The following is a 26647-nucleotide window of genomic DNA, read 5'->3' as shown; positions in this document are numbered from 1 at the left end:
TGTGGGCGGGGCCCTCGCGGAAGCGGAGGCGGGGCCTTCGCGGGCGTTCCTCATCTCCGGCGCGGGTTCTGGGAGCGACAGCCGGAGGCTTATCAGTCTCGGGTTGCTGCCGGAAACGAGGCTCATCGGAGACTGGAAGCGCGCCCCGGGTAGGTAAAAGATTATTGCGCACGTGGTGGAAGAGCGCGCGCTTTTTGATTTCGCCTCCAGGAAGGAGTTTTGGTTGTAGGTATATATACAGTATATGTGGTATCTTAAAAGGTGGGCGTTACTGTTGCAAAGAATATATATAATTTTCTGGAAAGGTGGGAATTCTTGTTGCAAAAAAATAACAATGTGTGTGTTGAAAAGATGGGGGTTCCTATTGCAAAACACACACACACACATATATGATTTTCAGAAGGTGGGAGTTCTCGCTGCAAAGACGTATAAATGCATATGTGGGAGTTTTCGTTGCAAAGAAACACGTGCACACACGCCTCTTTTCTGAAAAGGTGGTCTGTTTTGCCTTCAAGGAGAAACGTGTGGGGATGAGCAAGTTGAGTTCTTCAGCGGATCATTTTTTTTTTTTTGCTTGACAGAGAAATTAAGTGTGTATTTTATTTTTGTTAATTTTCTTTATAAGGGTTTTGGCTACACGAACAAACATCTCTGCTGAAGGGGTACTGCAGACTGGCTCACAGGATGATGAGTGAAAGAAAGGTCATTTGAATCTCGGATCATTTCAAAGCATTGCATTGTATGTAAATCTCTTAGTAGTATAATGTCCTTGCTATGCATGTGAAGCTAATAATAATAATAATAATAATAATAATAATTGATTATTTATATCCCGTGCATCTTGCTGGTTTTGCCCAGCAACTCTGGGCGGCTCCCAACAGAATATTAAAAACATGACAAAACATCAAACATTTAAAACTTCCCTAAACAACTTGAGCTGGTTTCGGAGAGATTTGACCCAAAAACGGGCCACAAGTGCTTTCACTCAGTGGCTCCCAAACTTCTGCAACAAACGACTTGAAAATTGCTGGTAGCCATGGCACATCGCTTAAATGGCTTTTTTTTTTTTGCTAGTTGTGGGCATTTGTAATGTTCTGTGCCAGATGCAGCTTGATTTTTTAATTGTATTCTTATTACTGCTTTTATTTCTTTTAATGTGTTTTAATTCTATTTCAATTTGCATTCCGCCGAATTCAAATCAATACAATAAAATACAGTATGAATATTGGAAAAGAAGTGATAAAAATGCAGTTAAAATCAATATGACTATTGAGGCTTGCAGACCACTAGTACTCTGCAGTTTGGGAATCCTTGTTTTAGCTAATAAAAAAGTTGGATTACTTTACCTGCAATTTTCTGGAATTTTGGAGCTTAATAAGGTTGTGGGGAGTGACTCAGCTAAAAGAGTTTCAGCTGTGTGCTTTGGTCACATGTAGTAATTGTCTAATAAAATAAATTTAAAGAATGACTGCATTTGTAGTATTGTGTATAGTTTGGCACCCTTCCTTTCTTAAAGGATATTTTAAGCTGGGGAAGTTGCAGAAAATAGCAGCCAAATATCAGGGCTGGTCTGTGTGTCCTGCAGGAAATGCTTGTTACTTATTTTGGTAAGAAAAATGAAGAGTTGAGTATGGTTGGTGATATAATAGTGTTTTATAAAATTAATTATAAAATTAATTATGGTGGACAGAAGGGGGCGGGCTTGTGGTTGTTTTTTTAAAAAAGAAAACCTAAGAGTCTCCCTCAAGTTTATTAGTGTTGTAAACAAAATTTGCCCTTTTTCCCTTATGGGGATCCAAGAGCCCATATAGAGTCCTTACTTGGGTTCCCTATTGGTAGGAAAAAAGAACAGAGGCCAACCAGAGAATATTGAGAAGCAAAGCAGCTTCTCAAAGCAGCCTGATCTTTATTAAACTGTTGCAACAGGAGGAGGACCTTGAACAATGGTGTGCAAGGCCTTATTGTATCCATTTTGAAATTTCCTGCCATGGAGCTCCAGAAAGGGTGTAACCCAAGACCACCCCTCACAAACATCATACCTACATCACAGAAAAGGCGGTCTACAACAGAAATTTGAATGTTGTTGTTTTTCCTGTCTGCTAGGTTGCCTTATCTGATTGCCTTTTCTGGTAGTCTGGCCCTTCCTTTGAAATGGTAATTACTTAAGTCCTGAGACAATGGGAAGGTTTTTTTTCCATTTCTGCCCCCCTTGCAGTGAAACATATGGTCAGTTTGGGAGTTAAAATGGTTTCAGGACTGCCTTCCTGTGCTGCTTCAGACATGTGGTTTATATATTTATGTACGTGTTTGCTTGGTACATTTATTATATATCTAAGACCTTAAAATTCTTATAACATTACCATCTGATTCAGAAAAACCAACCAAGGTTTCTCATACAGCCTAATGCTCCAGTGGAACTCACTTCCTCAGGATGGGATGATGGCCAGCTTAGAAAGGTGGGTGGGAAGATTAGACAAACTGATGGAGGATAAGTTTCTTTACTGCTATTGTGATCGTGGAAGAAGAAGATGATGACTAAATAGAGCCTCCATGTACAGGGGTAGTATGCCCCCTAATGCTTTTGCCTTTCTGTCTTCTCAGAGGGCATCTGATTGGCCAGTGTGGTAAACAGATTACTGAACTGGATAGAGAAGGCTGTCTGCTCCAGCAAAGCTGCTCTTGCCTCAAACTTCTAAATCTTTTCCCTTCCTTCCATTTACTAATAATTGTCCTCAGAGCTATTCTTTGCTGGGATTTTGCCTTTAATCAGATGTTGCGTTTCAGCGTGCCTCCTCTTTTAGATGTGCTAGGTGTGCAAACTTTAAGAAAGGTGTAAATGGCGATTTGCGTCCATTCGCTTGCATGCTGCCAGAACAAAGAGCAAAAGTGTTGTGCCCTGACATGCCTCATCAGCTTGCTTAGTCACTGTGATAATTCAGGAACTGAGAGCAGTTTCGAATTCAGTTTCCTTTTCCCAGATCCCACCCTTTGGGTTTTTTCTTACTGCTCCGTGAATGCATGCTGTTTTCCATTCAGGATCCGCTTGCTGCTTGTGTACTCCTGTGGTGCAGTAAGTGCTGATATCTGACGTTCTGTGTGTTTGGGTTTCTGGTGGGGTGGGTTGTCTACTTGCAATTAAGTAGGTTTAAGATTGCAGCTAACAGGCGAGTCTACGGCATAAAAAGGGCTGCTACATTAAACCTTCCCAAAACTATATTTAAAGTAACGTGTGCATCAAGTTTTTGGGGGGTTATGGCTAAATTTGGATGCAACTATTAATTATTTTACATGGTTGCTCAGAGTCTAGGCAATATGAGTGGAATATGAATGAAGAAAGTTGATTGTTAGAGAAAGCGGTAAAGCAGCGTGACCAAATCTTTGATTTGGCTTCCAAGGGAGCTCTGGTTTCGAAATCAATCTCTAGTTTTGCTAACAAAAAGAAAAAAATCCTTTATCTCTCATCTCTGCTCCCCTCCTCCCACCACATGAGAAATGTTTGTGTTTTGTTGAGCACAGAATATAAGGGTGCATTTTATACTGAGTGTTCTCTCTCTCTCTCTCCCCCCCCCCCCCGCTTTAGTTTTGTTGGGAGAGGAGACACTGTGTAACTTGAAACCTCACATTGCCTGTATATCACGGCCTAGGACCCTCGTACCTACGAGACCGCCTCTCCTGGTATGCCCCACGGAGAGCCTCAAGGTCCATAAATAGCAACACCCTAGTGGTCCCGGGCCCTAAGGAAGTTAGATTGGCTTCAACCAGAGCCAGGGCCTTTTCAACTCTGGCTCCGGCCTGGTGGAACGCTCTGCCTCATGAGACCAGGGCCCTGCAGGATCTGATTTCTTTCCGCAGGGCCTGTAAGACAGAGTTGTTCCGCCTGGCCTTTGGCTTGGAGCCAATTTGATTCCCTCCCTCTCTTTTTCCCCCCTTTCTTTTCCTTCTCCTCCTGCAATGAGGCTACATTTTAATATTTTAATGTTCCATTATTTTAATGTTGTATTTTATTTTTGTTTTTAAGTTGTAATCATTCATCTTGTTTTTATTATTGCTTGTAAGCCGCTCTGAGCCCGGCCTTGGCTGGGGAGGGCGGGGTATAAATAAAAATTATTATTATTATTATTATTATTATTTAGCACCCTGGAATGGGCACTTGGGAGTAAGCCCCGTTGAATTTGCCTCTGAGTAAACACGCAAAAGGATTGCTCTGCAAATGTCCCCAAACTACCTGCCTTCATTTTGTTTCATTGATTTATTGCCTTGTTCACCGGATAATGTACAAAGATTCATTTGTAGCAAGTGCCCAACTTTTGTTTGGGCAAGAAATACCTTTAGCCAGATGCAAAGAAAGGACAGGGCCTCCTTCACCTTTAACAATATTGTAGAATAACTCCTATTCAGCAGCTGTTGTATGACAGCCTACGCAGCCCCCCCCCCCCCCAAAAAAAATCTGTTCACCAGAAACTTATTTCTTCACAACCAATCCTTCTAGTTTTCTGGAACATGCACCCAGAGAAAAGGTTCTGTTTAACTCAGAAGCTCACAGACTGCAATTGGAACACTATTTGTTCAAACCAGTATGTGAACAATTGAAAGTGCTGAATTTCATTTTTGGCCCCTCCTGTAAGTGTCCCCACATAATAAAGTCACCTGAAGGCACCCTGCCCTGAGAACCATTTGTGGAAGCTGAATTTATGAAGAGCATGGCTTTCTTTGTAATGGCACCATTGTTATGGAATGGGATTAAAGATGCCTCCCAGGCTAGTTTGTCTTTCAGAAGGCTAAAGACCATTTTGTTTTAAGAATGGGGCTTTGTTGACTAGCAATCAGGCAAATACCTTGCTTTTAATGGAAATCTTTCAAGACAGGACTGCTAATATTTTTGCTCTGCTTCTTTTGACTTGCATTTATGATAAATTGTGTTACTCAGTCTAGTGTGTGTGTGTAACCCCCAGTTTGCTGAAAGTTGTTTGATGAAAGTTGTGTTGCCACCTTCTTCCCCAGGCTAATTTTTTCTCCAGCTGAAATTAATACACGCTAACTTTTATTTTGTTACCTTTGTACAGCTGTATGCATAACTTCTGGCTTATCTTCTTTCCCTGGGGGAAAGAGAGAGAAAAGGCTTTGGAGCATGTGTGTATTAATGAGGCCTGTGCCAGACTAAAGAGCTCCCTGCTGTATTCTTAAAAAAGCTACTCTGTTCCAATTATTATTCCGGATCAGTCCTCCTTAGCTCTCATAGGGTCCTTGGGGTCTCAGACCACAAGAGGCATTCACAAGCTAGAACAGAACAAATTATGAGAGCTAAGATCTGTGGAAGAGCAGATAACCAACTGTTTAAGTAGAAGTTGTCAAGGACCAGCACCCAAAAACTTGGGGACTAACTCGTGTTTAGCAGTAGCCAAATAACCAGAATCTAAAGCCAACCCTGCAAGGTATAATTCTGTCCCACTCCTTAAGTTTAACTAGTCTGGGCCAGGAGACTCCCAGAACCTTACTGGATGCTACTTAGGATTCAAAGGACAAGAGCTCAAAGATCAGACTCTCTGTCCCTTGAGCCCACACAATTGTTCAGTAGGTAATGATTTAAGAAGTTAGGAACTCAATTCAGTACTCAAGGCTTTAGCCAAAGAAACAACAGAAATAGATGGTGTAGATATATATATACATATATTTAAATAGTAGCATTAAAAAGAGAACATGTATACCAGTTAGGAATACAAGTAAACCACAGTTAAGAAATATATTTGGGATTTATAAGACAAAACAAAAACTTGCCTACAAACCATCACCGCCGTTGAGCCCAGAGGAAAACAGGGAACCAGACAGGTGTCCAGAACAAAAGTTGTGAGGCAAAAGATAAGGAAATGAATATGTCTTTAATCCTAAACAGCACAGCAACAAGGGTGACCCCAGCTATTTAATCAGGAAGCTTCTAGATACTAAGATCCTTCCGTTTCACACAAAGCAATTTTTTCCTAGTTGGCACACTGACCTTGAACACACCAGACATTTAGATAATGCAGGTGCTGGTTCTTGTGAGCTCATTTCCAATTAGTGGGATAAGAATATCTTCTCAGAGGCCAGATTTTTACCCAGAGGCCTGAGAACAGGTCAGTTTTTCAAAATAAAACTTTTAAGGCTTCATTATGGTTGAGAAACTTGGCTCACAACTCAAGTGAATTCTGCATTCCATTCTCAAATTAGGGGTTTTCTCTTTAGGCTTAAAGATTAAAGTTGGCATAGGCTTGTGCTGGCATTTCTTACCTGACAGATGATAGAATTCAGACTATGGAAGGAGTAAACAATTTAATTGTTGCTGTTCTGAAGGCTATAAATGAAGGATCTTGTGTGCCAGAATTTGGTTTCATCATGAAATCTGACTAAACCACAGAGTAGTCTTCTAACCTGCCGGGCAGAATCTTAGTGCTTAAGTCTGAAAAAGTTAATATAAGAAATTGACTCAATCCTGTGAATCTCATGGTACAAAAAATGTCAAAACAAAAAAAATTCCTTCCAGTAGCAAGGTGCTACTGGAAGGAATTTTTTTTGTTTTGACTATGGCAGACCAACACGGCTACCTATCTGTTACAAAAAATGTGTTAGCCTTTCAGACAGTTTTTTCCTACTTGGAAACATTTGTCCTCACACTTTTGTAATAAAGTTTATTATTGAACAGGAAGTTAAAGAGAAGCATCTTAGTGCTCCAAATCCATACATTTTGTATTGATTGACTGGTTTAATTGAAGCTGACTTAAAAGATTGATCATAAACTATTCCCCCAGGTATCATTTAAAGTTTTCAACATTCAGATTCACATGTTTGCTGACATGTTTACCATTGGCCCTGTTGACAGAAGCTGATTGGGGTTATATTCCAAAACACCTGAAGCAGAGTTTGAAATTAGCAGGGCGCCAGGCGCATTTTGCACCTAAAAGTTTCTCCATTTTCAAGTATCTCAAAAATGGGTGCCATTTTTTGCACCTGGCTGACACTCAAGGATTACTGAAATGCATGCGATTTTAAAACTCAAAGTATATGTTAAGGATACACACTATGTTAAGGAGTTTAACAATAAAGAGTGGCCTGTTTTGAAAACTGACGTACGGTACCAATATTTTTATTTAAACACCAAATTAAACACATATTAACAATTTCTTCTAAAATTGTGACACTTAATGTGAATTGCATATTAATTCATGCTTAATTAAAAAGTGTTAGCAACACCCCCCTCCCAAAGCGGCGACTAGACATTCTGTTTTGGCTTCCACAGCCCAGGTACTGGAAGCCATTTGGCTCCTAGCTTTTCTATCCCAGTTTCTAACACTGACCTGAAGTGTACCAGGCTGTCTTGATGGACACAAAGCTGTCTGTCAGGTGTCTTTTTGCAAGCTTTTTAATCTCCCTCTCCGCTTCTCTCTTTTCCCAGCCTCCCAGATTCACAGAACGTGACTCCCTCAAGCAATGGGCAAGCCCAGGAATACATCTGGCAATGTACCCTCTCCTCAACCTGCTGCCACGGCGCCAAAAGCAGCCCCAGCAGCCCCACAATCTTCTGCCTCATCCAGAAGGGTACCTGCCAGCAGCAGAACTCAGAGTGCTCCTGCTGCGAAGGGTCATGGTGGCCGACAGGGGGTGGCTGAAAAGCCAGCCAGTGCCACAAGTCCGAGAGGAACAGGGCAAAGTTACCAGGCAAGGTCCACATCGGCATCCGGCAGTGAGCAAGGAGGCACAAAGAGTGGCCGTGGAGCAAGAGCAAAGACCCCCACAGTAGGAGCAAGAGGAGGAGGAAAGTCCCCTGCTGCAGCTACTGAAGCCTCTGTAGGTCCCGCTGCTTGCAGCCCAGCGCCGACACAGGCGGCTAGCAAAACTCAGGGCAAAGCCCAAGGTAAAGTGAGCCACTTCCCTTCCCCTCTCTCTGCCGAAAAGGTTGCTGAAATAGAGAAAGGAACCCGGGGCCAGCGCACTAACCCTGAATGGTACAAGCAGCGTGCAAACCGCATCACAGCGTCCATAGCTCCCCAGATAGCCAACAGCAAGTTTGTGAATGGCAAGAGCTCCGAGATTCCTCAGTCGTACCTGAGGCGTGTGGTGGAATCTTCTTCCGGCGTGCAGACCCCGGCCATGTCTTGGGGCGTCCGTAACGAGAAGAAAGCAGTGCAGGCGTACGAGGCCCTCAAGTCCAGCAAGATTAACAAAACGGTGAAGGTGGACGATTGCGGCCTCTTCGTTGACCAAAGGAAACCATGGCTGGCTGCCAGCCCCGATGGGATTATCAAAGACGCAGATACCGGGAAAGAGCTGGGCATTCTGGAGGTCAAGTGTCCCTACAAACACAGAGATAGGACGGTGACGGAAGCTTGCAAGGACAAAAGCTTCTGTCTGGAGAAGGTGGGCGACTCCTACTCTCTGAAGAAGAACCACCAATATTACACGCAGTTGCAAGTCCAGATGGGCGTCACTGGCCTTCCAAAGGCAGAATTGGTGGTCCACACCAACAAAGAAACGGCGATTGCCCCTGTAGATTTCGACCCTGTTTTCTGGGAGACGACTGCATCAAAATTGGAGAAGTTCTATGTGGAGGCTGTAGTCCCTTGCCAGGAGGAGAAGAAAAGTGCTGCTGCCTGGGCTAAGGAAGAATGAAGGTGCTGAGAAGTGCTGACACCCTACCCTCCATGAAATATGTGCCTTGTAACTGATGCTCCTTTCAGGTTTCATGCCCAGTGGTGCAAAATGGTTAAGTTTCCTTCTGTGCCTTTAATGCATCCTTTATAGTTATAGTTACACAGCACATCCTGCCACTCACCCCCCATCCCCAGTTGCACACCCTGTTTTCATCCGACGATCACACTCCGCTTGTGATATATAGCCCATCAGCTCTGCAGGACAACAGCAGATCTTCTGTCGTCATATGCATTCCTTTCTGCGAGCTGCATTAAGTATGCTGCATACAGCAAGCCTTGCCATTTCTCCTATTGTGAAAGGTGGTGGCAGACGTGCTATCTCACCTGCCTGTGCTCGCTTGTTTGGGCCAAACAACAGGATAAAATGGCAGCAGGTGATGTGGAAGGAGGAACACACAAATTTGCTTCTCATCTGCTCTTTCCATGCAAGTGGCAATTGCACCACTACCTCAATGATTCCATGCTCCCATATAACTTGGGCATGGATGTTCTGTGCTGCCTTCCAACCACCAGAAAAACCTGGAATACAGTTTTTGAGACCAGAGCACTTGTGGCTTGGGTTTTGGGGTATTTTGGTTTTTGATTTCCTGTTCCTTTTTACAATACAGAGCCACATCTCTTACGGGACATTCACAGTACTTCTTGGAACATGTGCTTTGCATTTCTAAAAATCAGCCTGTGTGGTGTTGAAATTCACAGTTATAAGCTGAGTGGTGTTGGGGAGAAGGGCACCTGGATATTTGAAGAGCCAGAGGACTTGAATACAGGAGATGGAGCAGAAATCTAGCTCATGCACCTATTAATTTGGGAATAGGTTCCACCAAATTGTATGGAACCTGTTTCTGAACAAATGTGAACATCAGACCTTAAAAAGTAAATTCAATGCTCACCAATGGTGAAGATGGGGGTACCCATTTTTCTCATGAAATGTAAAAATATTATTTTGGGTGGGTGTGTTGTCATGTTGACTGAGAGCACATCCAGGCCTTCTCCACTAGAGAACCAGCAATGAAGACTAAATGTTCATTGTGTAATGCTTTGTTTATAAAATCTCAGTTTGTGAATTGCAACTTTGTTCAGAACAAAAACCGGTTGGGTTGTTCAGCATCAGTAATAGGCCATATTGGATGTCTCATAAATTGTAGATTTGTTTGCTTTTTGTATAATCATAGCTTCTGCTGTGCAAAATGTAACACATGTCCAAATAAATGCATTTGCTTTGGATGTTCTGTGGTAGATGCAAAACTTGAACAAGGAGAACAAAGCTGGGACAATTAGCAGGTCATTCTAAATTGTATTTTTGGTATTTGGCAGGCCTGCCTTGTAAATGGTGCCTAAGTGTTGGGCAACAGATTTGAGGTCTTAATGGGAGGAGGAATGGGGTGGCTGGAAAATTGGCATGAGATGAGAGAGCCAGGTGGGGTGTAATGCATACTCAAAGTTAAAACCTTTTAAGTGTTCAAAACCATTTTGTTAAAGCTTGCCTTAGAATCATTTAACACTAGTTTCCTGCAGTATTTCAAATGCTAGTTTAAAGTGCTTCACGTGTTACAATAGCAAACATATGATTGGCTTCCATAGCAGAGGACTATAAAGCAGGCAGTGCTCTGTTAAAAAGCAATGCAGAAAACTACAGGCTAGTTTAAGGACTGTTCCGATAAATTGGGGGAAAGCATGATTAGTGACAAATTTATCAAAATTATCAAGGGTATAGAACAAGTCTTGCTGAAGAAGACTTTGTTTTGGTGGGTGAATGCTGTTGAGCTCATCTTCTGCATGTTGGCTTCCCTAGGGATCCTCCAACAGCCTCATTAGGGGGATGTATAATTTTATAAACTATCAGTTCCAAACGCCGCAACCTTTCTTTATAGGGGAGTTGTTCCAGCCCTTTGATCATTTTGGTTGCCCTTTTCTCATCCAGCAGGTCCTTTTTACATCACATGAGCATGGCTTTTTCAAGGTCACTAGAGGTTTGCCCAGGAGAAGCATGTCGCATGTAACCCAGTGTACTTGGCCTTATGAAAGTAACTCGCATTGAACATTCCTGAGTTAACCATGGCAGTAATGGGATTAGAGCACAGTTCCTTATACGGGTCAGTAACATGTTATCAAGGCTTGCCGAACTTTGTAGGGACCACCAGCAGCCCATCATTTCTCTACCCATTTCTCCTTACTGTGCCCCCCTCCCCTAAAATAGTGTGTATTCTCACACACACTTTTAAAAAACCAAATTCAATAGTTGTGAACATCAAATGATCCAAGACACAGATCTGAGTTTTTTGTTGTTGTTTTTTACAAAGGGTGAAAACAAATTACAGAATGCACCTGTGGGCACTGGTGTTCTATGGATTGCTGTGAAAATGATCCATGTTTTTATACCATGGTAGTGCTGGGAAGCACCAATTACATGACTTTTGCAGTTGTCAAGAGGCAGGCGTGATCTGTTGTTTTGGTAGGTGGAGGCCTGTTTCAGTTGGACCTGGCCTTGACGATCAGGTCGGCGGTTCAAATCCCCGCAACGGGCTGAGCTCCTGTTGCTCAGTCCCTGCTCCTGCCAACCTAGCAGTTCGAAAGCACGTCAAAGTGCAAGTAGATAAATAGGTACTGCTCTGGTGGGAAGGTAAATAGCGTTTCCGTGCGCGGCTCTGGTTCGCCAGAAGCTGCTTAGTCATGCTGGCCACATGACCTGGAAGCTGTCTGCAGATTAAACACCGGCTCCCTCAGCCAGTAAAGCAAGATGAGTGCCACAACCCCAGTTCCTCTGCGACTGGACTTAACTGTCAGGGATCCCTTTACCTTTACCTAGTTTCTTGAAATAGCTGCACATGGCTTCTTTGTTACAAAAGTCGCTCTCCTACCTGCATTGCTACCTTGCTATTTGTTAATTTTCATTTGTAGCTGTATGTACTTTCAAGCAGTGTATGTGGAAGGCAACCACCCCATGAAAAGAGGTGGCCTTTTCAGTCATCAGTGAACAACCTGTAACCATTTCCCCCTAGTGAAAAAGTAGAAAAAAAGATTGCCGACCCCTCCCGAGGCCTGTTAAGTTTTCCATGAAGGGGGTAAAAATACTTCTGCTGTGACCACCATATCTTACAGCAGCCTCCTTGTGCTAGTGTGAACAAAGCACCCTTTGCTGTGAAAGGCGCTTGTACATCAGTTGCAATAACTAAATATATTAGTAATGGATTTGCATCTTGCAGAGCAAAGCTCTTGTACATTGATTGCATACTAAGACCAAGCAGGCTTTTCTCTCTCTCCCTCAAAGTGACATCCTACAGTATAATCTATCACTGAAGAATTTTCAACATTTGTGGGAGGGAATTGTGTGCTTTTCTTGGCGGCTTTGGCGGTTGAGCTGTACTTTAGCCAGATATATTTGTGGACAAAGCCTTTTACACAATGCCAAAACTCAAACCACATTGGTCTTCACCTTTAAAATACAGTGGTACCTCGGGTTACAGATGCTTCAGGTTACAGACTCCGCTAACCCAGAAATAGTACCTCGGGTTAAGAACTTTGCTTCAGGATGAGAACAGAAATCGTGCCGAGGCGGCGTGGCAGCTGTGGGAGGCCCCATTAGCTAAAGTGGTACCTCAGGTTAAGAACGGAGCTCCAGAATGTATTAAGTTCTTAATCCGAGGTACCAGTGTAGTTTAAAATGTTACCATATCATGGTTACCACAACAAAAAGTTCTGAGAGGATTTTTTCCCATCAAGGTCAGTTTGAACATTGCCCCTCTAAACACACCTGCCTTGTTGAAGATCAAATAGGTCTGTCTGCATCTCATGTGTGCCCTAGCATGCACTTGCTCTAAATCCATGCAGGTGTCTATAATCAACTCTGCCTGAAAGAGGAAAGGATCCTCAAAATCTGGAGCAGATCTAGAGAGACAAAGGGGGAATAGGAGGACCACGTGTGCTTGCACAAATGTTTGATGTTGCACTAAGAAAATCTGCAGAAGTTAAATTCATAAGTTAGTTGTGTTTTAAGCAAACAAAATAGATGATAAATTTGAAACTTAAATTTGCAACTCTATCCAGGACTGCATTTCTGGACAAATACATATGTAAAGTCTGTAGGTAACACGTTATCATGGTAGAGAAGTAACCAATCAGCCAACTTTGGTAGTTTTTAAGGCTTTACCTTTGTTTTGATCTGTATACACTCATGTAAGGTTGCACAAGCCAGCTGAGTTCTAGTCACCCACCCCCACCTTAGCAGAATGTAAAACACTCCACTTGGGTCACAATGAAGTCAAATATCTGCAATATAACTGATTAAAAAGTATTTTTATTCTATACATAGCACTCCAAACACTTGGCATAGGACAAAGGACCACAATACACTACTGTACATCTTTAATAGAAAGTGACTACCTATAAAAGTGTAAACACTTTGAGGGGGCAGAGGGGAAGTAAGACATTCATGGATTCAGCTCCCTAAATTCCTACAACCTGATGGCTGAGAAGTCTGTCCTACATAGGAAAAGGCCCATCACAAGCCACTGAAAATACCTTGTACAGTGAGAATAGGGTTGTACGTACAAACATTGTCAAATATAAGGTGGTGTGTGTAAGATCAAGAAGGCACGTGGGTCAAATAAAAGAGGTTCAGTGGTCTGGTATAGACAGAGTGCAGGGAGACCTGTCCTCCAAAACAAGCAATAGCTTGCTGGCATGATTGCCCCAAGAAAAAGCAAAGGTTTGCATAGTAGACAGGTCACCATTTAGCGTTCCCCACATTTCACCTATGGCAACAAGGTGAAATATTCTCAGCAACGAAAGAGCAACTTGAAATGAAAGCAGGACCCAATCTGCTTCTTCAGTGTGGCTCAGCATCATATCTTAAGTCTTCTGCTACTGCCATATCTTTAGATTCTAGAGCCTTTGCAGTAAACTCACCACCTCTACTGCTATCAGCTTTGGTCTTTTCCCCACAACTATTCCCTTCAAATTGGACACTAGTGCAACTGGAAGTCTAGGGAAGGGTGGTAGTTCAATATGGAGCAGGTACGGCAAGAAGTTTTTAAAGTAATTGTATATAAAATATTTACATTAAGTGAAAATTGCCACCCACCTCAGGTAACTAGCCTGACTGGGAATAGCACAGTGTATTTAAGTTTCTGAAGAGGGCAGATTCCCTAGAACTAGGCGCAATGACCACATTACTGAAGTTTAATGTCAATTGCCCTGCATTGCAGTTCATGCCAACAAGAGAATGGGAATCTGCCATTTCAGTTGCAGAAGGTTCTCTCCCAAGCAGTGTGTGCACAGGAAGACAGCTAGCTGCCTTCTTCTAACATGTGCTTTAGCTTCAGGAAGGGATTCAGAAGCTTCAACTAACCAGGACATAATTGGATCTAGGGCCAAAGGAAACAAAAAACCAGGAAAAAAAACCATGAACAAACCTGGGGCTATAAACTTACAAAATTTAAGCCTGAGCAGCTACTGTACCACAAAAAAACTTTAGGCCAGCTTCCCATAGATTGTTGAAAGGCACCGAGCCCTTTTTGCACAAGGTCAAAGAGGCTTCTGGCTGACTTAGTGCATTGTGCACTGGAATCCACCAAACCAGTCACGCGTCTGCCAGGCACCTTTGCATTTGCTGCTCTAGTGTAACCCTGAGATCTCAAAAGCACAGTTCAGGCCCTATCAAGTAGAGAACAGCATGCCCCGCCCACCTGCAATAGGCTTGAGGGAATGTGAGTTCAACACACGTTTCTGGAAGCATAGGGCCCCCGCACTTATTTCCCAGGGAGGCTCCTGCATTTTGATTGTCTTGCCAATAGGGATCCAGTCCAAGTTCAAAGGGAACCCAGCCACCCTCCAAGCCAAAGTCAGTCGCAGAATCGCTTGCGGGGAATGGTGCGGGCTCTGTTTGAGCGGCGAATCTCCTGCTTTGCATCACGGCATCGTTGGCAGATGAAGATGTCAGGCACATTGGATTTACGTATCTTGGCACAGGAGAGATGGATCCAAGTGGCACATTCATTGCACTCTATCATAGGTCTCCCAGCAAAAGGCTTTAAGCAGAAGCAAGTGATGAGATCCCAGGCATCATCCTCTGCATGTGAGAAAGCACAAAGTGTTAAAAGGCAGGTCCCATAAAGTGTTTACACATGCATGGCACCCACATTACTAAACTTTTCAGATGAGAGACATATTCCGAAAAACTACTGGAGCCCTCTCTTCCCACCACCAACCCTACTGGAAGCCAGCAGTAGTAACATACGGTGATCTACTCACCATCGGTTTTGGTGTCTGAGGCAGCAGCAAACTCCTCACACAAAGCTGCAAGAGGAAAAATGAGAGGTCAGATGAATAGGCGTGCCCACATTTATGCTGGTATGCTAGACCCTACCTCTACTACTCAACTGTGACAAGCTCCTGAAACAGTTCCTTGCAGCTCATCAGTTTCTTTGTGATACTCCAACTTTAAGGTGTCTTTGAACTCACATTCCCTCAACAGCCCAACCCCTCACAAGACCAGTGACCAGGGAAGGGGGGGATGACACCCATCACTTGGATCACAAAGGTGACAATAGGGAGGAGTAAGAGCTGGATTGCAGAGCACAAGCCAAATCACTAGCATATCCAGCTACAATGACAATGTTCTCTGGTAGCAGGTGATGGGAAAACCTCTGCCTGAGACCTTTTAAGAGCTGCTGCATCAGAGAAAACAATACTGGGCTTGATGGTGCATATATCCCATTCTGAGGGAAGCTGCTTCATATGTTCAATTGACTTCATTTTGAAAGCTTCACTATTTTTGCACACTTACTACTGATTTGGGAGCCGTCTCTACTGAGTTCTTCTTCACTGTTCTGCTCTATGGTGTTCCAACACGCAGGGCTGATTCTTTCCTCTTTGCACGAGTTCTGTTCCTCAGGCTTCTCAGCTGCTTGCATTCCATGGATCCAGTCCTTCTGCTTTATGTATTGCTCCAGCAGAGATGTGGACTGGAGCTCTTCCTTTGGGAGACAGGATTCAAGCTCCCTTGATTCTAGGTGTGTCCCTTTACCTGGCTCAATCCTTTCCTGCTTAATGTCCTTTGTGTTCATTGGCATCACCCTCTTATCCACCTCTCGGTCCAAGATGAGCTTCTTTGCTGACTGCTTCCTCTTCTTGGTTTGTAGAGGTCGGCCTGTACAGAAGCCACTGGAAATGTCAGAGTTCAGTAGGAGGTTTCCAGTCCCTCTGCATGTAGTGTTCCTGATTCCTCCATCATCTGATAGCACATGGGAGTCACAGCACTGAGATGAGGCCCAGCTGTCACTGTCTTGAGTGCTGCCTGTGCTGTTCTGGGGGCTCATGTTGCCTCTGTGGAGCCAAGGCTCATTCTAGAAGGGGAAAAGAAAACCCACATGAGATTTCAGGGCCTTCAGATTGGAAGGGGGGGTTGGGGGGGAAGGAGTCACCAACACCCAGAACAGAACAGAGAATCAAAGTAGACAGCCAGCTCCAACACTGTTAAAGTGTAAGTTCTCTTACCTCCTTTGGGTATGGGATGTAGCCTGCATAAGCTAGCACAAAAGTGCAGAACTGATTGAAGTCCTCTACAGTTCTTTGTCTTTTCTGTGGTGGCTACAAAAATATAAAGTTGAATGGATCAGACTCTTAACTCAATCCTTACATACATTCAGTAAAATAAAGCAGTCTGGCATAATTAGTTGCAGGCAGTCTGGAGTGCAAATAGATTCTTTTTACCACCATAGTAGCACCTTATATAATGTATTAAATTTGGAGGCGGGTACAGAAAGAAGAAACAATATGATGCATCTGCAGCAGCACAACCGGACGCCATCATCTGCCCTAGCTGCAATAAAACATGTCTCTCTCGCATCAGTCTCTACAGCCGCAGCAGGCAATGCAACCTTCCCATCGTTTGACTAACTTCACCCCAAAAGGTGCACTCCTCCGTTGTCTCCCAAGACAGATGGATGCCAACAATACAGTGGTGCCCCACAAGACGAATGCCTCGCAAGACGAAAAACGGCTAGACGAAAGGGTTTTCCGTTTTGGAGGCGCTTCGCAAAACGAATTTCTTGCTTCGCAAGAAGCAAGCCCATAGGGAAATCTCCGGGGACCTCTTTTAAATGCTAGCGGTGGGGAGCAAAGCCCTCCCCCCCGGCCTTCAGAAGAGGTCCAGGAAGGCCGGCGGGGGCCGAAAGGCTTTGCTCCCCACCGCCAGCATTTTAAAAGCAGTCCGGGATAGCAGGGAAGCGCTTCCCGCTATCCCGGATGGCTTTTGAAGGCAGGCGGGGGGGGGAGCAAAGACTGGACCTCTTCTGAAGACTGGCGGGGAGCAAAGACTTTTGCCCCCCGCCGGCCTTCAGAAGAGGTCCAGGACCTTTTCTGAAGGCGGGCGGGGGGCAAAAGTCTTTGTCCCCCCTGCCTGCCTTCCGGGGGCTTTTAAATCGCCCCGGGACAGCGGAGAATTCCTCCGCTGTCCCAGGACGATTTTAAAATGCTGGCGGGGGGGGGGGGGGAGCTGTCTCCGCTGTCCCGGGAAGGCAGGCGGGGGGGGGGGAGCAAAGACTTTTGCCCCCCGCCGGCCTTCAGAAGAAGTCGGGGGACAGACTGTCCCCGGACCTGGTCTGAAGGCGGTTTCCATAGGAACGCATTAATTGATTTTTAATGCATTCCTATGGGAAACCGTGCTTCGCAAGACGAAAAACTCGCAAGACGAAAAGACTTGCGAAACGAATTAATTTCGTCTTGCGAGGCACCACTGTACTTGACAACCAACCCTGAACGACATTCAAAGCCACTGACCCATACAGTGTCTATTCCTTCCAAACGAAGATGTACAATCTTATCAGTATGACCTTGGTCAGCACTGTACCACACTCAAACCCCATAGCTCTTTGTAGACTCGGAAGCAGTATATCAGCCAGACCACTGACCTGACTCTGAGTAGTTCAGTATTGTATTCAATGACTGGCAGTGGCTCTCAGGGTTTCAGACAGAAGTATCTCCAGCCCTTCTGGGTAATGCGAAGGATTAAACCTGAGACCTTCTGCATGTACACTGCCATAAAGTCCCCCAAAGACTATAGCCTACCTCCCCACAACATATGAGGAAAGGCTACTAAAACAAGGATATCCAACTCCTTATTCAAAATAGGAAGGAATATACACAGTTGTCAAAAACATCAGCCATAATAATATTAATATTATTATTAATAATAATAATTTACACCCCACCCATCTGTCTGGGTTTCCCCAGCCACTCTGGGTGGCGCCCAATAAAATATTAAAAAGACAATACAGCATTAAACATTAAAAACTTCCCTGCACAGTGCTGCCTTCAGATGTCTTTTAAAAGTAGGATAGTTGCTGATTTCCTTGACATCTGATGGGATGCCACAGAAATAAAAGACAATTTTTTCATTCAGACCCCTTTATTTAAAACCCAAGAGAAACACAGCAGGTTCCACCTGTAGGATTTCAGAACAGCAGCAGACAGATCTCAAGAGAAAGCAACTAAGGACCTCTCCTGCTACTTGGTAATAATAGTGTGGAAATGTGAATATATTTCCCTGTGGATCTCCTATCAGAGCAAGCAAAACAAGATGAAGTCTCCCCCTGCAGACAAAGGGAAGCAACAGATTATCAAATTCCAGCCACAACAAGGGAGCTGGGAATAAGCTTCTGATGTCCTCCCCCACTTCCAAGTATGCCATGGCAGATACTCAAGAGGAGAGGCCTGCTCCTTAAAAGATACCCTCTGCTGCTGCCTCTCCACAACTAACACCCCAAGGTTATGAACAGCAGCACTGAGCTGGCAAACAGTATTTCCCACAAACAGCTGTGGGGATGGGGGTGGAAGCCCTACAACAGTTGGGCAAAAAATTATGATTGGCAAATTTCCACAACTGGATTCAATGCAAGGATGGAGAGACCCCTTCTCAAATGGTTCTTCATCTTGAATAATAGATAAGGCACAATTCCTTCTCCTCCTCCCTCCATGCCCACAAGCAACAGCAAATCACCATGAATAGCATAGTCAGAAGAAGAAGAAACAACAACAACAATTCAGGCTAAACAACAACAATAACTCAGGCGAAGCCTAAACTCAGAGCTGAAAGATTTACTCTTTGTCAAAACACTAAGAAGAGGCTGGGAACCATCAAGCAACTTTTCCTTTTTAGAGCAAGGAGACCCTCGCCCTTTTCAAGAAGGGTCAGGAGAAGCACCAGGGTAGCCAAGACCAAGTCTGCACCCTTGAGCTACACACCAGCCTGCAATTCCTCTGCCCTGCACCCTGAATCTCGCAGGTTCACACACACACACACAAAGTAAAACTAATAGCCACCGCAGGGTGCTTAAGGAAATGAACAAGCTGCGCCATAGCATGCCCTCTAAAAAGCATTAGGGAAAGTCGATATGGTATGTATATCCTTTTTTACCTTTACCTTATGGTATGTAGTTGGGTCCCCCCCTCTATTTTTGGGAGGGGGGCAATGGAGAAAGAGAATAAGTGATTTGTAACACGTGGGGTTAGGGGTGAAGGAGAAAGCAAGCCGGCTCATCTCCGCGCCCCCCCCTTATGCGTGACTGACATTTACCAGCATTTCCCCTCCAAGATGCCCCCTTCTCGCCTCCTTGGGGGCAACACAAACACAACCCCCCACAACACACCTGATCGCTCCCAAGATGGCGCCTGCGCAGCCGCGACCGTCCCGGGAGAAGCCGCGGAGGGGGTCAGAAAAGAGAAAGAGGAGCAGCGCCTCAGTCTGCGCCCCCCCCAAAAAGAACTCCCCACAGCTGACTAGACACGCGCACACACCCCGGAAACAAGCCAAAGCAGACGCTCCTCGGCGCCCCACGCGCCCCTAGCGGGGAGGGGGGAAAGGGCCCCGGCCCCAGAAAACGCGGGACGGCGCTGCCCGCCCCCGACCTCCGGAAGGCGGAGCCGCCCTCGCGCCAAAGGAACCAGCGAAGGAAGCCGCCTCTCCGCCCCGAAAGAAGCGCTTCTCTCCTCAGGGAACCGGGCGGCCGCCTCCCCCGCCGCGGATCCCGGCAGCCGCCGCCGCCGCCGCCACACACGGCTAGGGCGAAGCGGCAGAGCGCCGTCGCTCTCGCCTCCGAGAGCAAGCAAGCAAGCAAGCAAATAAATAAATAAAACAACGCCCCCAACTGTTCCTCTGAACCCCTCGATTCTCTCTTCTCCTCCCCTCAGCACAAAACACACATAATGTATTTCTTCGTCTCGCCCGGGAAGAGGCCCCCGAGCCGGCAGCTGACGGAACCGCCGCGATCTCTCTCCCTCAGAAGGAAACGAAACCGCCAGGTTACCGGGGGGAAAAGACACCCCCCCAATATATATGTATATATCAACGCACCGTAGGAACGAACTCCAAGGGGACGAAGTCCATCGCCTCCTCGCCCCCAATAAAATAATCGAGGTGGCCAGTTCCCGCCCCCCCCCCGCCAAGTTGATGCGCGTCGCCATTCCAACTGAGCATCTCGCGCTCCATTATGCGTAGAGGGGCTTACCTGCCCCCTCCCATTATTTTATTCGAACAGGTTCCCCCAACACCCCGAAGCCGAAACCAACCCGCCCCCCCTTCTTTGCCCCCGGGCTGTAAGATGCCGGCCGCTCTCTCTCCCCCTCCCTCCCCCCCACACCCGGGGCAGAGGGAAGGGAAGGGAGGCTCGGCGCTGGGAACTCGAACTCACCTCGTCCCCTCCGGGGGATCCGGGGCTGGGCACGGGGCTCGCACCTGGGGAAGGAGGAGAAAACACGCGGCGTTACTTAGCTGCCCCCCAAGCGGGAGGGGGGGAAGGAGCTGGAGGCGCCACGACCCACACGCGCCCAGGGGAGCCGCCCCCCCTTTTTAACCCCCACCCCACCCCTCGGCCTCCCCGCCGCCCACCTGCGTAGTCCTCGAGGCCGCTCATCGCCTCCTGCTCCGGCGCGAGAAGCGGGGCAAGAGCAGGGGCGGCTAGGCCAGCTGACGTCCTCCGCTTGGGGCTGACCACCCCGCGCCCGAGGAAGGCGGGCTGCGGGCACCGCGGGGTCCCCGGCCGAGGGGCAGCAGGGCCAGGAAGGGCTGTTCCAGCGGGAGAGGCGGCGGCGGCGGCGGCTCCGTCTGTGCGCGGGCGGCGAGAAGGGAGCAGAGTCGCGGGGCTGCTGCTGCTGCTGCTGCTGCTGGAGGCGGCGATGGTGGTCCCCCTTTGCCGCCACCCGGCTCTCCTCTCCTCCTCTCAGGGGTGACCGGCGCCGGCTGCGGGGCGGGCGCTCCGCCTCCTGCGCCGCCTCCCTCGCCTTTAGCCCCGCCTGCTCCTCCTGGGGAAGGAAGAAGCCGCTTCCGCCGAGGGAACGCTCTCGCGGCGCGTGCCCGACGGCGCGCAGCCCCCTCCCGCGGTGGCGATTACTTGATGGTGGGGGAGCGCGCGCGGATTGGGCTCTGCGCCCTCCCTGCGAGGGAGACTCCTGCCTCCGGGCTTTCCGGGAAGAGGGCGCCATCCCGGGCGGAGTGGAGCTTCTCCCTCTGGCGCTGCGCCTCTTGGCGCAGGAGCGCTTTCCTTCCCCCCGTGGGGGTTTCACCGGAGCCGGCCTGCATGGATCCTTTGGGCGCGGATGTTTGCAAACGTGACTAGAAGGTCGGCGACACCCACCCCGCCGCGTGTGCGAATCCTTTGCAGCGCCCGGAGACGGGCAGTCGGGTCGTGCATCCACAGTGATCAGAGGAGGAACGATCGCTGGGAGGAGCGCAGAGTGAAGACACGCCATGGCGCATCTGTAGCAGAGAAATTGGATCATCTGCCCCAGCTGCAATCAAACTCCTCTCTCCCGTATCGATCTCTACCCAAGGCACACTCCTCCACTGTCTACCGAAACAGATGGATGCCAACCAGCCAAGAGACTTCCCTTTTCCAAGGGCGGGTGGTGGAAAGTCTTGGGTTCGGGAAGAGATGCCGAGTTCACTTTTTGCTTTTCTTCGTCGTCTCCTCCATTGAAGCAGCAGACAAATGGTGCACCAGAAACGCTTCCTGCAGAGGAGGCGGTCTCCTCAGACTAGGTTTGCAGCACGGGCCCTGCCATTCCTGTCTTCCTTATCTCTCCCTTCTCTTCCTCCCCCTCCTAGTTGTCGGAGGTGGTTGGTCCCCTCCCCACTCTCTCCTCCGCCTGCAAACTCGCAGAGAAAACAAATCTTTCTGGGAATATGGCCCCAGCCCATGGCCATCTTTTTACGTTGGAGGCACTAAATTTAGTTTGTATAGGTGCCCCCTTCTTCAGGCAAATTTTACGTTGCCTTTTAAAAAAGTGTAGTCCACAAATAGTTACATGTTGTCTATTCACAATTGTTTAGAATTTATGTAAGGGGCAAAATGTATCCGTTCACTTATGCAGATATCCCCAGTTTAGAATATTTTAGCAAAGACTAGTGCAGGTGTGTACTTCTGGTGGAGAATGTTTTTATACTGCATTTTTCTATTGCTGGGGAACCTGTGGCCTTTCGGATGCTGTTAAGTTTTCCACTATCTCCAACCATTCGTCATGCTGACTGGGGCTGTTGGGAGTTTAGCAACATCTGGAGAACCACTAATTTTCCATCACTGATCTATACTTTGGCCTTTTGATTATATGACTGTCAAGGTGGCTTACAACATATAGCAATAAAAAATAAAGAATGGGCATCTGGTTGTTCCTCCGTCTTGCATAGCTATTCCCCCTTTGTATGGTCTCTTTTCCAGGGTTGCTTACAAAAAATGTGATACGCAAGATGCACATGTGCACAAACATGTTATTTCTAGGAGACTGAATTCCCCCATCCACCATCCCTCATGTGCAAAGCAGCGCAGCCTTTGCAAAGCTGGTGCCCTCTAGATGTTTTGAACTACAACTCCCAAAAGTGGATGGGAGTTGTACTGTAGATCAAAACATCTGGAGGGCACCAGGTTGGTGAAGATTGTAATGCTGAGGCAGCCACACAAGTAGGTCTTCTAGGTGAGGCAACCTGCATGTCCCTTGAGTGCCCACAAAGGGACCAGCTTCTCTTTTTTTTTTTTCCTACGTAAATTTTTATTAAGCGTTTCAAAATAGAGTAAGAAAAAGAAAAAAAACAGAAAAAGAGAACAGAAAAATATACACGAATAACAATACATCAAATAGATATTTTTACATCACTTCTTTCACATAGTTGTTTCTTTCAAGACTTCCTTCAGCTAAATCGCAAGTCATTCGTAGCCAAAATTAATGTCCGCGTTTCTTCGTTTATATTGTCGTTATGTCTACTCTTACTCTCTATTTTCTTTGCACAATAACCTCTAGTCTGTTACAGTACGTCTTTAAATCCCTTGAGCGTTATTTTTCCATCACAAACGTATTCCAAGTAGTCTACATATTTCCCCCAGTCGCTGGTAAATATCTGGTCCTTTAAATATCTAATTCTCCCCGTTAACTTATCAAGCTCAGCATATTCCGATAATTTACCTCTCCACTCCTCCACCGTCGGGATTTCTTGTTGTTTCCACCTTTGCGCTATTACAACCCTTGCTGCCGTAACCGCATAATATACCAGTCTACGATCTTCCTTTTTTATATCTTGTCTTAATATCCCTAATAGGAAAATCTCGGGTTTCTTTATGAACGTGTATTTTAATATCTTTTTTAATTCGATGTAAACCTTCTCCCAAAACTGTTTTACCCTTCCGCACTCCCACCACATGTGGTAGAAGGAGCCCTCTACCTTTTTACACCTCCAACACTTATTATCCACCTTGTACATTTTAGCAAGTTTCATAGGTGTCAAATGCCACCTATAAAACATCTTCATAACATTTTCTCTTATCACAGTACACGCCGTAAAGTTTATCCCATCTTTCCATAATTTTTCCCAATCCTCAAATTGAATACTGTGACCTATATCTTTAGCCCAGCGAATCATTACAGATTTAACTTCTTCGTCAGCCAAGTTCCAATCAAGCAGCATTCTATATAACTTAGATATATTTTTCTCTTTGTTGTTAATTATCTCCGTCTGGTATTTGGAGTCTTTGTCCGCATAACCTCTTTCTTTGAAGTCCTTGCTGAACATCTGATTCACTTGTTGGTGGTGAAGCCAATCGTAAACATGTTCTTTTATCTGCTCATAGGGTTTAGTTCTCCATTTCCCTTCCACTTTAGTTACTAACTGATTATATGATGCCCAGTTCTTTCTCATGTTAGTAGTTTTTATACTTATAATTTCAAGAGGCGACAGCCAGTGTGGTGTCTTCGGCTCTAGCAAGTTCTTATACCTTTCCCATGCCTCGATTATCGGCCCTCTAAAGATATGGTTACCAAACCCCTTATGTGCCTTCGTTTTGTTCTTCCATAAGTAGGCATGCCAGCCAAAACAGTTGTCGAAGCCCTCCAGATCTAGTAGCTCCGTATTTTCTAGCTTGACCCAGTCCTTTAACCAGCTTAGGCATACAGCCTCATAATATAATTTTAGGTCTGGCAGGGCGAAGCCCCCCCTTTCCTTTACATCTGTTAAGAGTTTAAATTGTATTCTGGGTCTTCTGCCCTGCCATATAAACCTCGAAATTACCCTCTGCCATTCCTTGAAAATCCTATTCCCTTTTATTATAGGAATAGTCTGAAACAAAAACATTAATCTTGCTAGCACATTCATCTTGATTATGTTGATCCTTCCCCACATTGACAGTTTTAGTCGTCCCCATTTTTCCAAATCCTTCTTTATTCCCCTCCACATCGGCTCATAGTTGTTTTTAAAGAGATCTATATTTCTAGGTGTTAGCCAGATGCCGAGGTATTTAACTTTTTTGACCATCTCTATCTGTGATTGCTGTTGGATTGTTTCTATTGTCTTCGGATCTATATTTTTACATATCATTTTTGTTTTTGTCTTATTTAGTTTAAACCCGGCTACTTCTCCAAATAATTCTGCTTCCTTCAATATCTCTCCCACAGAGGTTTCTGGGTCTTCTGTCATTACTACCAAATCGTCGGCGAAGGCCTTGGTCTTATACACATTCCGTCCTAGCTTTACTCCTCTAATATTCTCATTTTGTCTTATGGCGTTTAAAAGGACTTCTAACACTGTTATAAATAGTAACGGGGAGAGCGGGCATCCTTGTCTTGTTCCCTTCCTTATCTTTATTTCCTCCGTTACCATATTATTTACAATCAGTTTGGCCCTCTGTTCTGTGTATATTGCCCTTACCCCATTAAGGAAGTCTTTGCCTACATTCATGTGCTCCAGGTTTCTCAACATAAAATTCCATAGCACATTATCAAATGCCTTTTCGGCGTCAATGAACATCATTATAACTTGTTTATCAATCCTTACAGACAGGAATTCTAACATATCAATAATATTTCTTGTGTTGTCTCTCATCTGCCGGCCAGGTAAGAAGCCTGCCTGATCTGTGTGTATGATATCTGCTAAAACATTCTTTAACCTTCTTGCCAGAATTCCTGCAAATATCTTATAGTCTACATTCAGCAGCGAGATTGGTCTATAATTTTTGACTTGGGTCAGGTCTGCGTCCTGTTTGGGGATAAACGTGATGTATGCCTCCTTCCAAGTTTCTGGAATTTCTCCTTTCTTTAAGATGTTGTTCATAGTGTTTTTCAAGGGTCTTACTAGAATAGGTTTCAGTTCTTTATAATAGCTGGCAGTAAATCCATCGGGGCCTGGTGCTTTGCCCCTCTTGAGATCTCTAATTACCTCCTCGATTTCCTCGTTTTCAATCGCTATGTTTAATCTTTGTCTCCCTTCCTCCGGGATTTTTTGTCCCCCTTTATCTTTCATGTATCTTTCTATTTTCCTTAAACCTACCTTTTCCTGGTCCTTATACAGGTTTCTATAATAATTAAGAAACTCCCTTCTAATTCCTTTGGGGTCAGTTCTCTCCTCCCCCTCTATTATTATTTTATTAATCGTCCCCTGTTCTTTCCTTTTTTTCGTTTGCCAGGCAAGCCATTTGCCTGGCTTGTTCGCAAATTCAAAGTTTCTTTGCCTAAGTCTTTTAATATTCCACTCTACTTCCTTGTTTATCATTGTAGCAAACTGGGTTTGTAGGATTTTTATTTTTTCTTTTGTTTTCAGACAATTGGGGTTTTGGGCTAGCTCTGATTCGTTTGTCATTATCTGTCTTAGAATTTCCTCTTTATTTTTCTCTCTGTTCCTGTTTTTGATTGCGTTTTGTTGAATGAAGTACCCTCTTATTACCGCTTTACTAGCATCCCATACTATATTGTCTTTTGTCCCTTTATCACAATTCTCCTTAAAGTACTCTGACAATTCTTTTTTTGCCTTTTCCACCACCTTCTGATCATCTAACAAGTAATCTTTTAGTCTCCATCTAAATGTTCTTTTCTCTAGGCTTTCTAGTTCCATCTCTACTGGATTATGATCTGATATTACTTTCGGTCTTATCTCTATAGATTTAACTCTTGGACATAATTCCTTTGAGATCCAGATCTGATCCAGTCGTGAGAGTGAGTGGTTAGGTTCCGAATAAAAAGTATATTGTTTCTCAAGAGGGTGTCTAAGACGCCATATATCCACTAAATTGTAATTCTCCACCATAGAGAAGAAGGATTTTGGTAGTTTCCCTTCTTTACTTCCTCCATCTCTGCGTCTATCCATCTCCAATGAAATAACCGCATTCATATCCCCCATTATGATTATTTTTTGATCTGCATACTCCATTAGTTTTTCTTCTAATCTTTCGAAAAATTCCGTTTTGCTACCATTCGGGGCGTAGATCCCGACTACCATCATCCTTTCTCCTTGCCAATTGATGTTAACCCCTATCATCCTCCCCTCCTCGTCTTTAAACATTGTTTTGGCTTCTATTTTGCTACTGATATACAATACCACCCCTCTTTTCTTTACCTTATCCAGTGTTTCAAATTCGTTCCCTAGCCGTTTATTAATCAGAACCTTTCTATGCTTTCTGGCCACGTGTGTCTCCTGGAGACAAATAATATCTAGATTT

General features: G+C 45.2%; 2 protein-coding genes across 6 annotated transcripts; one reads left to right on the top strand and one right to left on the bottom strand.

The window, feature by feature from the left end:
- Positions 1–33: 33 nt before the first annotated feature.
- On the top strand, positions 34–9905 carry LOC309369874 (uncharacterized protein). Of its 4 annotated transcripts, XM_081911291.1 has the most exons (3): positions 95–149; positions 3037–3070; positions 7427–9905. In XM_081911291.1, exon 3 carries the CDS (start codon positions 7462–7464, stop codon positions 8638–8640), a length of 1179 nt encoding a protein of 392 aa, XP_081767417.1. In that variant the 5' UTR covers positions 95–149; positions 3037–3070; positions 7427–7461; the 3' UTR covers positions 8641–9905. The 4 variants fall into 4 exon arrangements, with proteins under 4 accessions (XP_081767416.1, XP_081767417.1, XP_081767419.1 ...); XM_081911290.1 differs by lacking the exon at positions 3037–3070 and having other exon boundaries at positions 34–149; XM_081911293.1 differs by lacking the exons at positions 95–149; positions 3037–3070 and adding an exon at positions 178–225.
- Positions 9906–12959: 3054 nt separating this feature from the next.
- LOC309370800 (PHD finger protein 13-like) lies at positions 12960–20932 on the bottom strand. 2 transcript variants are annotated; one of them, XM_081912897.1, is made up of 6 exons: positions 20566–20932; positions 20369–20412; positions 16176–16268; positions 15466–16024; positions 14931–14975; positions 12960–14748 (listed from the first exon to the last, which is right to left on the bottom strand). In XM_081912897.1, the coding sequence occupies exons 1-6, from the start codon at positions 20588–20590 to the stop codon at positions 14522–14524; spliced, it is 993 nt and encodes a 330-aa protein (XP_081769023.1). In that variant the 5' UTR covers positions 20591–20932; the 3' UTR covers positions 12960–14521. The 2 variants fall into 2 exon arrangements, with proteins under 2 accessions (XP_081769023.1, XP_081769024.1); XM_081912898.1 differs by lacking the exons at positions 20369–20412; positions 20566–20932 and adding an exon at positions 19328–19469.
- Positions 20933–26647: the final 5715 nt, after the last annotated feature.

Source organism: Podarcis melisellensis, assembly GCF_964234715.1.
Source record: "Podarcis melisellensis genome assembly, chromosome: 5".
In the NCBI taxonomy this organism is placed as follows: Eukaryota; Metazoa; Chordata; class Lepidosauria; order Squamata; family Lacertidae; genus Podarcis; species Podarcis melisellensis.
The sequence above is the reverse complement of the archived record's forward strand: the minus strand, read 5'-3'. Positions and strand labels throughout refer to the sequence as shown.